We start from the raw sequence: 12909 nt of genomic DNA, 5'->3' as shown, positions 1-12909 counted from the left end.
CCAGAGCAGGGCTGAGCCAGGGTTGTATCTTGGCCTTCTGGGCCTAGAGAAAGGTAAGGCTGGGTATGGATGCAGGATTAGGGGCCTCCCAGTCCATCTGGGCACTAAGGTGCTTAAGAGCCTGTGTCCCATATGCCTGCTTAGAGGGAAACATTGTTTTCCCACCCCTCAATACCCCAGCCTGGCCTGGTGCTTGGCTGCTGCCTAGGCCCTCCTCCACGGGCTGCACAGGAAGCCAGGGCCTGCATTGTACCAGGGAGATGAATAGAGGTGTAAATTGTGTGGCGAGCTGCCGGCTCTGAGGTGAAAATGAAAAGCCTTCAGGCAGTGGCGGCAACAGGCGCAGCAGGCTGGGGTGCCAGGCACAGCACACCATCTCCTGCCCCATTCTCCCTCACACCTTCCCCCTTCTGCAGTCTTCCCCAGGTTCCCACCCAGGCCTGGACATGCCTGCCTGGCTCCTCTGCCATTCCCTGCCTTTCAGCCAGTGGCTCCCAGGCTGGCCCTGGGCTCGACCTAACCCCAAGAGGGCCATTATATCTCGTTTCCATTATGTTTTTTTTTTGAGACAGAGTCTCATTCTGTCACACAGGCTGGAGTGCGGTGGCACGATCTCGCGATCTCGGCTCACTGCGACCTCTGCCTCCTGGATTCAAGCCATTCTTCTGCTTCAGCCTCCTGAGTAGCTGGGACTACAAGCATCTGCCACCACGCCCAGCTAATTTTTGTATTTTTAGTAGAGATGGGGTTTCACCATGTCGGCCAGGTGATCTGCCCACCTCGGCCTCTCAAAGTGCTGGGATTACAGGCGTGAGCCACCATGCCTGGCCTCCATTATGTTTTCTACTTGGCTGATCTGTTGCACAGAAAAATGGGCTGTGCTTGAGTTACCTTTGTGACTTAATGTTTGTGGTAGTCCCTCCATTGATTCTTTTTGGGTTTTCTGAGTATAGTTTTCTTATCTTCACATAATGGTGTTTTTATTCATCCTTTCTAGTTCCTCACTTCTTTTGAGATCATGTATTCTAATCCCTTTCCTTCCTTCCTCCCTCCCTCCCTCCCTCCGTCCGTCCTTCCTTCCTTCCTTCCTTCCTTCCTTCCTTCCTTCCTTCCTTCCCTCCTTCCTTCCCTCCTTCCTTCCTTCCTTCCTTCCTTCCCTCCCTCCCTCCCTCCCTCCCTCCCTCCCTCCCTCCCTCCCTCCTTCCTTCCTTCCTTCCTTCCTTCCTTCCTTCCTTCCTTCCCTCCTTCCTTCCCTCCTTCCTTCCTTCCTTCCTTCCTTCCCTCCCTCCCTCCCTCCCTCCCTCCCTCCCTCCCTCCCTCCTTCCTTCCTTCCTTCCTTCCTTCCTTCCTTCCTTCCCTCTTTCCTTTTCTTTCTTGTTTTGCTCTGTTGCCCAGGCTGGAGTGCAGTGGCGCAATCTCGGCTCACTGCACCACCTCCATCTCCCGCGTTCAAGCAATTCTCCTGCCTCAGCCTCCCGAGTAGCTGGGATTACAGGCGCCTGTCACCACACCTGGCTAATTTTTGTATTTTCAGTAGAGACAGGGTTTCACATGTTGGCCAGGCTGGTCTGAAACTCCTGACCTCAAGTAATCCACCCGCCTTGGCCTCCCAAAGTGCTAGGATTACAGGCGTGAGCCACTGCGCCTGGCCAAAGAGGGAAAGAGGGAGGGAGCGATAGGCCAAAAGCCTACAGCACCTGGTATTCCCAGGCAGTCTCCCATCCAAGTACTAACTAGACCCGACCTTGCTTAGTTGCTGAGATCAGACAAGATCAGGCGCATTCAGGGTGGTATGACTGTAGACCCTTTATTTCATACTTGGGCAAATTGAGGGCCAGAGGGAAGCTACCCATTTGTCTACCCAAGCCAACGCCCTAGGCTCCTGCCTGGGGTGCTCTCTGCCATTTCCTGCTTCCTTTTTCCCCTCCCTGGCTATCCTGTCTTACTCCCTGTCTCCTTTGTCTGCCATTTTCAGAGCTTTGGGCTCTGCTGGTGTGAGGGGAGAGTAGAGCGAGGGGAAGGTACTCACCAGCCCTTCTGCAGGCTCTCCCTGCTGGTGTGGCAAGGCCCCAGAGCACCAACAGACAGGTCTGGCTTCTGGGCCAGAGGCTTTGGGGCAGCCTGGTGGGGGTGAGAGGAAACTTTCCGGGCAGAATAATAATGTGCTACCTTCTAGCTGCAGCCTCTTGCTATACCTCCCCAAAGCATGCACATGCCATGAAGACCAACTGCCTGAGGGACCTCCAGGGTTTGAGCCCCCATTTGCAGGGACTGCTGTGTGCAGACAGGTGCATGTCGGTGTCTGTAATTAAAAATGAGCATGCATCACTTCACCCAGCGAGGAGACGCCACTACCTCGGGTGGGATGCAACAGCTGCTTGCTGGCTGTGCAGCTGCCTGGGTGTCCAGCCTGGCACAGAAGGATAGATAGGACTGGGTAGCTCAGGGTGAACAGTAAGGCAAGGCCCAGGGCCCCTCAGCCAGACCTCATCCCTTTCTGGGCCTAGAGCTTATGTGGGAGATGTGACCCGTCCTTGGCCCACACATTGCCTCCTTCTTTTGGGCATTTGCAGCCACCTAGTTCTAAGCAAACCTCCAGCCTCTGGGTAGCCTGGGAGTGGGACCCATCATCAGCCTTCATCCTGGGCCTGACCTCTTCTGTCTTCTATTTGCTCCCAACCCCTAGCTGAAGCCAGGGCACAGGGTGATGTCCTGAATACAAAGCACTAAATGAGGATAGTTCAGGTCCTCTCTCTTACCTCTTTTCTTCCTCTCCCATAATTCAGAAAGACCTCTTGGGGAGGCACTGTGGATCCCGTGGGGGAAAGCTTGGCCTAGTGTATCAGTCTTGCCCTGTTGTGGGAGCCCTGAGCTGAATGGGGTAAACGCCTGCACCCTGCCCAGGAGATGAACTCAGGCTGAAGTGAGGTGGGAGTGTGTGGTGTGTCCCCAAGGTAGCTGAGGCAGTGGCACTGTGGCAGCCTGTGTGAGGTGGGTGAGCTGGTCCTTCCCTTTTTTGCCAACACTCCTGAGTGGGTGAGCAGGTGTTGGTGCAGGGTGGGGTGGTGGTGGGGAAGTGCTGGTGTCTGGGGTCTCTTAGAAATTCCTGCATCATGGGTGGTGTCCCAAGTTCCCATCTTGTTTCTGCATGTGGAAGACCCAGGTGGGAGGGAAGGCCCGGAGGTGTGTCTGAGGGACTGGAACTCTGAATCCAGTTTCTGGCAGTCCCTGGGGGCACCTTGGCATGATTGACTGACTTTTGCCTGTTAGATGGAGAGGAATGTGAACATCTGCAACTCTCCCACCTTGGAAAGAGGCTTTATAGTCTCCTTGGGTCTGTGTGTGGGAGTGAGCTGCGCCAGGCTGTGGGTTTGTTAGATGGCCAGTGAGGTCAGTGGCAGAGCACGTTCTCATGTCCTGGCAATGCTTCCACACACTTCTGGCTGTCTGGGCTGTGGAAGGGGGTGTGCCAGGGCTAGGAGGACACCAGGCCCACCCAGGCTCTTCACCAGTGGGACCAGCCCAGTGTGACCTTGAGCTAGTGTCCTTGGCCACTGGCAGTCTGCTCTCCAAGGGCTCCCTGGGGCTAACTGAGGGAGAGGCAGCTGGCCTCGCCTTCCTCCAATGATTTTCCAATATTTACTGGCTCATTGACATATTGCCTGGGCCATGGCTCCTACTGTGCAGCAAGGACCTGAGAGCCAGCCCATGGTCACCCTGTCTTCCCTCCGAGGTTGCACCTGGCTGGGAGGAAAAGGGCTTGTCCTCTCTGCCTGATCACTCAGTGACAGAGCATATAGCTCGTCCTGCCCCTCACCCTCCATCCCCAGCCCCCACTAGACTCATTCTTGCTCAGTGGGCAGAGCATGGAAGGGAGAGCAGTCTCCCAGGAAGGGCCAGGGGGCAACTACAAGCCCCTTCTCTGCCTGTGGGCCTGGCTTAGTTTGCTCCTTTGCTTCTTCCTGTCCCTTCTCTGCCCAAGTCTGAATTTTGGTAGGACCTGGTGCATGTGCTATAATGATTTGGGGCTGAACAGTCAATGGCATTTTAATTAGCTCCATGCCTCCCTCCAGTAGGGAGGACCAGGGCCCCCAGGTAACAGCGGGTAGGACCAGGCTAGTGTTGGGCCTGAGGCTGCCCCTCCAGGGGTCAGGGAGCAGGCTCTGGGACCTGGTGCTCCCTGTGTGGGATGCTGTAAGGAGGGAGAGCTGGGCAGAGAAGGAAGGGCTGTGTGGCAGGGCCACAGTTTTCTCTCCATCCTCTGTCTCTCTTGTTCCTCTGTTCTCCCCGATGGCTTTGAGATGAAGGCGACGGCAAGGATGGAGGATGCAGTTTCCATGGCAACGGGGCTGTCCACAGCCAGGCAACTTCAGAGCCGGGCTCTCCGGAGGAGGCAGATGCGCAGAACAGCCGCAAAGCTGCCTCCCGCCTGCCAACGAGGGGGCTGGCAGAGCAGGTGGCACAGGGTGGCAGCCTGGTGCTGCCCAGCCTAGGGGAGAGGGTGGAAAGAGCAGTACTCCCTCTTATCATCTTGTTATGGCCAAGTTCCTCCAGAAGGGAAGCTAGGGAGGTGGCTTGAGTGTTGAGAGGGGTTGGGGTAGGGTCCCCATTGTCCCTGGAATCTCTGGGTGGACACAGGCTCTGGCCTCTGGGATCTTCCCCCAAAAGCCAAATGTCTGCTGCTCTTGTGATAGCCACTCAGCTGCTACCCTTTGGATCCTTTGTCCAGAGTGTGAGGATGTTGGTGAAGGCCATGCCCTGACTAGATTCAGGGATCCTTTTCTTCCATCTAGCTACTGGGGAAGGACCTGGACCTTATTCAGGGGCCTCCCTGCCCCTGGCCTCAGTGACCTGGACCAGTTTGCTGAGTTGGGTTCAGGTTTGGCAGATGCCTGCCTCTAAGTGCTAGCATTGGAGGGGCCCCAGAGCCTGACAGCTCCTGCTTCCTGACACTGTGATCTTGTTTAGCCTCCTCCTGGAGACCAAGGCTGGAGTGGGTATGTGAGTGGGTAGAGAAGCAAAGACAGCCATCTGTGTGTTTAGAAATGGGAGGTGTCGGGGCATGGACTCTTGAGATGGAGGAAGCCCTGAGGGCACCCAGGTTGGCAAAGAAGATTTGACTCCAACTATTAAAAAATAATGACTTTCCTTCACTGACCTTGGAAGCATCAGGGCTGGGGTGTTCTACTTTGCTGTTGAGCACATGGAGACTTAGGATGGAAGGCTTTGCCTGGATCACCCATGGAGTCAGAGGCTGAGCCGCAACCAGACCTGGGCCAGGCCATCCACCTCCCAAGTGGCCTCCTAGATGCACCCTCCCTTCGGCTGGCTGCTGAGGGTCCTAGCTAGATGAACCTTTCAGGCTCACTCCCCTTTCCCTTTATCATCCGTGGGCTTGCTTTTAACCCTTTTTTGCTTGCTTGCTTGCTTGCTTTAGTTGAAGGAGGTTCCTCAACCCTAGGGTTGGCCAGGCAGGCAGACAAGTGGAGTCCTGGAGTGGCTTCTCCTTGCCAGGCAGTAAGTCTGTCATTACTGCTAAGTGGAAGGCTCATTTCAGAGCTCATGGTGAGAGCGGGGCGAGTGCTATAAATAGTCGTGTTGTGAAGGTTGGCGGGTGAGCAGTGACAGGGCAGGGGCCTTGCAGTCATCTTAGTGGGTATTTGTGCTCCGTCGCAGGAAAGGGGGATGGGCAGGCTCTGAGCAAGAGGCAATTGACCCCTGTTCTGGCCGTCCCTGCCCGCCTCAGGGTGGCTCTGACATGTCTGTGCCCCTCCATACACATTGGGGGATAGGGAGCACTGGATTCTGTGTCTAGGCAGAGGGAGGTGGAGTGCCTTTTGGAACTTGGAGCCCAAAAGGTGGTACATCAGCCCACTGGGTAATGTCCTATGCTAGATCTACTTGTCCTACCTGACCGTCCAGTCCAGGGCCTCCCTCTTTCCCATCAGCTAAAACCTGAGTTTACATGTGAGGAGGTATGGGAACCATACCTGATAGTCTCAGAGGTTGACATAGCTCTAAACTAGCAGGGGAATGAATGGGAATGGAAGTGGTGTTTAGCTGGCCTTGATCCCTGTTCAGGGTCTATAGTAGCATGTCTGCAAGAGCAGCGGCTGGAGGCCTAAGGACTGGGGGTACTGGTCTTCTGATATCTGTGGGTCAGTCAGCATTGTCCAGGGTGGAGAGGAGGTCAGGGCCATGGGGTCTTGGGATGGAAAGTCTGGTAGGTGAGACCTTGGCTTGGGCACATGGGGTTCCTATCCTGGGGTGGTCCAGGGGTGGCAAGCTTTGTGGCTCTGTGAGACCAGTGCCTTCTGGAACAGCTTTTTGGTCTCAGATGTACACATAGGAAAGCAGTGCCAGGCTCCTGGGTTCTTTTGCCACCTGCCCTAGGGTGTCATCCTGGGTCTTCAGACTATTATTGCACTCTGGACTATGGGGCCCTGCTGTTAGGGTGATCTGTGTGTACCTCCCTCAGCAGGGCTTTGGAACTTGGAAGAGGTCGAGAGGCAGAGCCAGCCCCTGGGACGGAATAGGTAATAGACAGTTCCGGGGGTCACCCAGGGACAAGTGAGTCAGGGGCCCTGTAGGGCTCATTCTGCCTTTTGCCACTCTCTGACTAGGAGCGGAAGCTGTGTGCCTATCCTCGGCTGGAGATCTACCAGGAAGACCAGATCCATTTCATGTGCCCACTGGCACGGCAGGGAGACTTCTATGTGCCTGAGGTGAAGGAGACAGAGCGGAAATGGCGGGGGCTTGTGGAGGCCATTGACACCCAGGTGGATGGCACAGGTACAGAAGGTGGGGTATGAGGATGGGGCCCTCCTGGAGATCCTCTCTTCTGGACTCCAGGGGCTTGGTTGAGGAGGCTCCTCCCTCTCTGGGTTGGCACTGTGAGTGTCAGGCTATGCTTGGCAGAGGGAGGAAGGAGACCCACCTACCTGAGGACCCACATATGGAGTTGCCTGTTCCCAGACACATGGATCTACATAGATGTGGATTCACACACATTACCTCCTGGCAACACAGATACAAAGACCCTGCCTGGATTCCCTCCAGATGCAGCAGGAGTACCCTTGGAAACAAAGATCACAGACAGCTCGATGTTCATGGGAGGGGGCTGAGGCTGCTCAGGAAAGGAGTCCCTTGGATGGGGCTCAGCAGGAAGTAAGATTGGCATAGATCTGGAAGGTAAGGAGGGGAGCAAAGTGTTCTCTTGTCCCTCAGTACGGGCCCCACCCAGAGCCAGCTGCTTTCTCCCTGACAGGGAACAACCAGGGAGCATGCAGAGGGGAGCCAGGAGATCAGTCCCCTGTGCCTTTCTCCAGGGCCAGCCCACACTCCTGCTGGCAGCCTCAAGGCCCCAGGTCCAGACTGGAAGGCTGCTTGCCTGCCCACCCCTCTGCAATGATCTCTGTGACCCTGGGCTGTCTCAGGCACAAGGGGGTCTGCTGGGTTACATCCCAGATGGTCCCAGGGGGCCTTATCCTTGGCCGACCTGGTGGAGTTTGTGACTTCTAGGAGTGGTACAGGGCTGTGGGGAGAGGAACTGTCCCTCCTCCCCTCCTTCCTTAGCAGATGCTCTGCCCATCCAGTCTTCAACAGCCAAGGTCACCCTAGGGAGACATGTGTCAGCTAGGGCTGGGCAGGAGGGTACTGGGAGCAGTCTCTGCTCCCTAGGGGCCTGTGTCCAACACTGTTAACTTCATCTGCCACTTAATTACCTCCATGGGGTACAGCTCCCTTCTGCCTGGTAGTGCCCGGCAGACACTCTTCAGTGCCCCTGCTGTGGGCACAGGACATGGCACAAGGTCAGCAGGCCCAGGCAGCCTCCAGGGCAGGAAGACAGGGTGCCTTCACTTTACTGTGACCTCCCTCTGCTGCCTGCCTCCCCCTCCTTGACCCACCCACCCAGCTTCCTTCCCTCCCAAACACTGCCTGCCAAGGGCATTGAAGGACTGCTTGGCACCCACTACAGCTGGCTGCAGTGGCAGCTCCCACATTCCCCAGCTCCTCAGCCCGTTTTCCTCCCCTCCGGCCCGCCCACCCACTCCCTGGTTTTGGGGCCAAGGGGTCTGCCCACCTCTCACAGGGCCTGTCCTGACACCCCAGGGGGCCTCGGTGTTTGCCCGCCAGGTGCATGCCACTGACACAGCAGTTGGTGGTGGGTGCATGCAGGGTGTCTGACTGCCCAAGGCTTGGCCTGTCCCTGCCCGCCTCCCTGCTGTGGCCCTAGCTTGGGCTGGGAGGTGAAAGGGGGTGATTAGCTGCCTTGTGCCTGTTATTACATTGATGTATTATTTAGCTCCAGAGAGGCGATGAATATTTGATCGTCTTGTACTGGCTGTGGGCAGAGTGAGAGGGAGGGATTCGGGTGAAGGGGGTGGGCTTCAAGTCCCCTGCCCCAGCAGTCGTGGGGATTTAGGTAGGGCCCTGCCTTGCCTGGTATCTTCTCCCCAGGGATGCAGGCATGGGACTCTGGGACCTCCTCCTGTGTAGATCTTGGTGGGCTTATAGGGATGCTACTTCCCTGTATTGCCCTCCTTTTTTTTTTTTCTTCTGCAGCAAGGTCTGGCTCTATCGCCCAGGCTGGAGTGGTGCAGTGGCAAGATCTCGGCTCACTGTAACCTTTCCCTCCCAGGCTTAAGCTGTCCTCCCACCTCAGCCTCCTGAGTAGCTGGGACAACAGGCGTGTACCACCACACCTGGCTAATTTTTGTATTTTTTATAGAGATGGTGTTTCGCCATATTGCCCAGATTGGCCTTGAACTTGTTAGCTTAAGTGATCCTGCCTCAGCCTCCCAAAGTGTTGGGATTCTGGGCATGAGCCACCATGCCCAGCTGGATTCCTTTTTTTTTTTTTTTTTTTTTAAGACAGAGTTTTCCGTTTTTGTCCAGGTTGGAGTGAAGTGGCATGATCTTGGCTCACTGCAACCTCCACCTCCTGGGTTCAAGCGATTCTCCTGCCTCAGCTTCCCGAGTAGCTGGGATTACAGGTGCCTGCCACCATGCCTGGCTAATTTTTGTATTTTTAGTAAAGATGGGGTTTTGCCATGTTGGCCAGGCTGGTCTGGAACTCCTGACCTCAGGTGATCCACCTGCCTCAGCCTCCCAAAGTGCTGGGATTACAGGCGTGAGCCACCATGCCTGGCGTCCAGCTGAATTCCTTTGCTTGAAGTATATATATGTCCCCAGGGGCTGTCTTCATCTCAGCACGCTGTCCTGGCCTGAAGGAGGCACCCCTAGGCTCCTTCCTCTGAACATTCCTAGCCTAGGAGCTGGGTGGTAGGAGGTAGCATGCTGGGAAGCAGGCACATTCCTGTACCTGGGGTCCCAAGAGAGCCATTGGGTGGGTGGGCAGACAGAACATACAGTTTAATAGGGCCAGGGAGAAACTGTCTCCCTCCTTTGCTCTTTTCAGGCCTGTGGCCCCTGGGGCACTGATCATTATTTAAGGAGCAGTGAGGGCCTGGCATCCTGTCCCCTGGTCAGAAGAAACTACCCAAAACTCAAAGCTCCCCCAGCTCCCCGACCACCTCATTCACAGGCCTCTGTCCTGGGAGCCACACCTGGGGCCTCAGCAAGAGGAGGGCCCTGGGCCAGCAGCCTGGGCTTCTAGGGCTCACCTCACCTCTGCCAGTAGCACCCAGAGGGCATATTCTGGGGGCTGAGTGGGTGGTGGGGGTAGGGAGAGACCCCAAATTCCCCCACCTCCTAATTCTCCCACCCCCAACCTAGGCCCCATTTGAGGCTCAAGGAAAGCTCCAGGCTGAGTCCAGGTACCAAGCAGACCCCAGCTGCACCTGGCTTGGCTCCATCACCATGGAGACAGTGGCTGGGGAAGCTGGCCAACCCCTCACCTTCTGTGATGTTTGACAGCTGACCTTCTCCCCATCATACAGGAAGAGTAGCAGATCCACTTTCTCCCAGTCTGGATTCCTGCACACAGCGAGCCTGAGCCATGTGTTCCTCCTTGCCACCCCAGCCTGCATTCAGTGCCTCTGATCCAGGGAGATTAACCCAGGGGTTGCTCCTGGACAGGGCAGATGAAGGGGCTGCTTGCTTGGAGGATGTATTGGGGGTGGAAGGAGCAGGTTAGAAGGAGTTTGGGCCATCAGCCTGGCTCAGCACTGGTTTGGGGCACCCCAACCACCAGCAGAGTGCTCTCATCATCCCCTTTTGCCATCTTGTGGCTCAGGAAGCACCAGTCATTGGGGATGGGGTAGGTAAGGGTTTCTTAGGGTCGACCCAGGCATAGGGAGAGAAAGCCCTTAACATGTTTCATCCCAGCACCCTCCTCTTTGCAGCTGGTTGAGTATTTCTCAGGCCTTCTCCATCTTCCTCGTACTTCAGCTCCCTCCTCAAGTGGGGACTTGGTGTGGGCCAGAGGCAGGGGCCTGCCGACTCCCTGGATGCTGCTCCTGGGATCCCTGCATGGGGGAGGGCTGCAGAGGGGCCTCCTGCTGCATTCTGCAGTCCTCATGCCCTGTGGGTGATGTTCTGTAGCTGGCCCTGGACACATCTCTTTCCAAGCTTGAAATAGGGGTGGGGGAAGGTGGAGGGGACACTACTTGGGTCTCTTTGTTCTACCTCAGCTCCTCACCTCAGGGCTGAGTGGCCCTTAATAAATGTGGGGGGAGGGCAGCAGCCTTTGTGGAAGTGCAGGGAGCTGAGGCTAATTTAGGGTGGGGAGAAGAGTGCACAGCTGCCTCCTCTCTCCCTCCCTCCCTCCCTCACTCCCTCCCTTCCTCCCTGCTCTTTCCCTCTGCCCTGTCTGTGCAGCCCCAGTCAGGGTAGAGGGCAGAGGGCAGCTGGTGCAAGCCCCCTGAGCCCGGTAGGCTGCATTATTCATGAGTGCACTGCGTGCTGAGTTGCCTCTCCCTGGAGAAGGGGGTGGGGTGGTCCTGGCTAACCTGTGCTCCCTTTTCCTGGCCATAGGAGCTGACACAATGAGTGACACGAGTTCTGTAAGCTTGGAAGTGAGCCCTGGCAGCCGGGAGACTTCAGTTGCCACACTGTCACCTGGGGCGAGCAGCCGTGGCTGGGATGACGGTGACACCCGCAGCGAGCACAGCTACAGCGAGTCAGGCGCCAGCGCCAGCGGCTCCTCTTTTGAGGAGCTGGACTTGGAGGGCGAGGGGCCCTTAGGGGAGTCACAGCTGGACCCTGAGGCTGAGCCCCTGGGGACTACCAAGTGGCCCTGGGAGCCCAGTGCCCCTGAGAAGGGCAAGGAGTAACCCATGGCCTGCACCCTCCTGCAGTGCAGTTGCTGAGGAACTGAGCAGACTCTCCAGCCCTCTTCCTCCTTCCTCTGGGGGAGGAGGGGTTCCTGAGGGACCTGACTTCCCCTGCTCCAGGCCTCTTGCTAAGCCTTCTCCTCACTGCCCTTTAGGCTCCCAGGGCCAGAGGAGCCAGGGACTATTCTCTGCACCAGCCCCCATGGCTGCCGCCCCTGTTGTGTCTTTTTTTCAGACTCACATCGGAGCTTCCAGGACCCAGAATAAAGCCAATGATTGACTTGTTTCACCTGGATTTGGGTTGTGTATTTGTTTGTCAGTTCTGCCTTGGTTGGGGGTGGCAGGGGGTGGCTGTACAGATAGGCTGGGAGTGGGAAGGAGCCTCCCCTCCCCAGGACAAAGAACTGAAGGAACATGGCAGGTACCCTGGGGTGGGGGGAGGAGGGGTGTTAGAGATCCTCCACGTCCTGCTCTGTGACCCCAGTGGCCAGCTGCCCCTCCATTGCAGCTGCCAGAGAGCAAGCAGAGCCTGGCTTGGGTGAGAGCTGAGTATGGGGTGCCCTTCAGGGCTCAGGAGTGGGGAGCTCACAGCCTGTCTTCGTCTGCCTCCAAGGGATGCCCTTGTGTCTGTGGCTCTAGTGTGCCTGCACACTGGTACTTCCCCAGTAGGTGAGGCTGCCCTACTGTGCTTGCCAGTGGCTGTGTACCTGTGTGTGTGCATGTGCACCCACGCTCATGCATTTGGCTCTGTGTAACTACGGATGGGGCTGCTTGGGTAAAGCTTTGCCCAGGTGAGCATCAGGGTGTGATTGTACCTGAGCATGGCTGAGTCTATGTGGATGGCTGTGTGCCTGTGTGAGTGTGTGTATGTGTGTGTGTGTATTGCTATGCTTTGTGTCTGTGTATGGTTGTATTATAGGAGCATGTGAGGCTGGCTAACAGCATCTCTATGGGGCTTTGTTCATATACAACTGTGTGTGGCTGTGTCTGTACAACTGTGTATGGTGATGTTCATGACGTTCATGTATAAAGCTATGTGTTTTGCTATGTGTCCACATATAAAAACACACATTTGCTGTGTCCACGGCTGCTCTGTGCAGCCATGTGTCCATAATTATGGCCGTTTATCTGTGGACATGTCTTGGTGGACAGCTATTTGTTGCATGTGTGAGCAGCTGTATATACGTGGCTGTGTCCACATGTGCAGCCGTCTGTAGACATGGTCACATGTTCTTAGGGGCAGGGGTGTGCCCGTGTGTATTATGGCTGTCTACAAGTATAGCTGTGTGTGGTTGCATGTTTACGTGTACTGTGTATGTGGCCATGCCCACATGTACAGCTGTGTGTAAGGCTAGGTGTATGTCCTCATCTGTGTGCACACAGCTGAGAGTGGTGGCCGCCTAGCTGTGTGTAACTGTGTGTCCATGTGCTGCGACTGTGCAGCTTGTTTGCTGCAGGCCACATCATGGGCTTTTCTGGCTGGTGCTGTACCCAGCCATGTCTGTGTTTACAGCCCTGTGCCTTTTCTGAGGCTGACTTGTTGAGCAGGTTGGGAGTGTAGCTAGAAGGAGTGTGTGACTCCTCACCTCAGCACCCTCTTGCTGTCAACCCCTCTGCTCTAGAGGCCTGGCCCATTGCTCACCTACCCCAGGGAGCGGTTGCTCTGAGGCAG

At 56.3% G+C, this 12909-nt stretch overlaps 1 protein-coding gene and 1 pseudogene across 4 annotated transcripts in view; one reads left to right on the top strand and one right to left on the bottom strand.

Moving 5' to 3' along the window:
* Positions 1-11532, top strand: part of TEX264 (testis expressed 264, ER-phagy receptor) — a 33519-nt gene extending 21987 nt beyond the window's left edge. For all 4 annotated transcript variants that reach the window (XM_030811669.1, XM_030811670.1, XM_030811672.1 and 1 more), the window contains exons 4-5: positions 6624-6792; positions 10939-11532. In XM_030811669.1, coding sequence (XP_030667529.1) covers positions 6624-6792; positions 10939-11237 — 468 coding nt within the window. In that variant the 3' untranslated portion in view covers positions 11238-11532. The remainder of the gene's footprint in view (positions 1-6623; positions 6793-10938) is intronic.
* Positions 1686-1804, bottom strand: LOC115834845 (annotated as a pseudogene).
* Positions 11533-12909: the final 1377 nt, after the last annotated feature.

This window comes from Nomascus leucogenys, chromosome 4, assembly GCF_006542625.1.
Source record: "Nomascus leucogenys isolate Asia chromosome 4, Asia_NLE_v1, whole genome shotgun sequence".
In the NCBI taxonomy this organism is placed as follows: Eukaryota; Metazoa; Chordata; class Mammalia; order Primates; family Hylobatidae; genus Nomascus; species Nomascus leucogenys.
The sequence above is the reverse complement of the archived record's forward strand: the minus strand, read 5'-3'. Positions and strand labels throughout refer to the sequence as shown.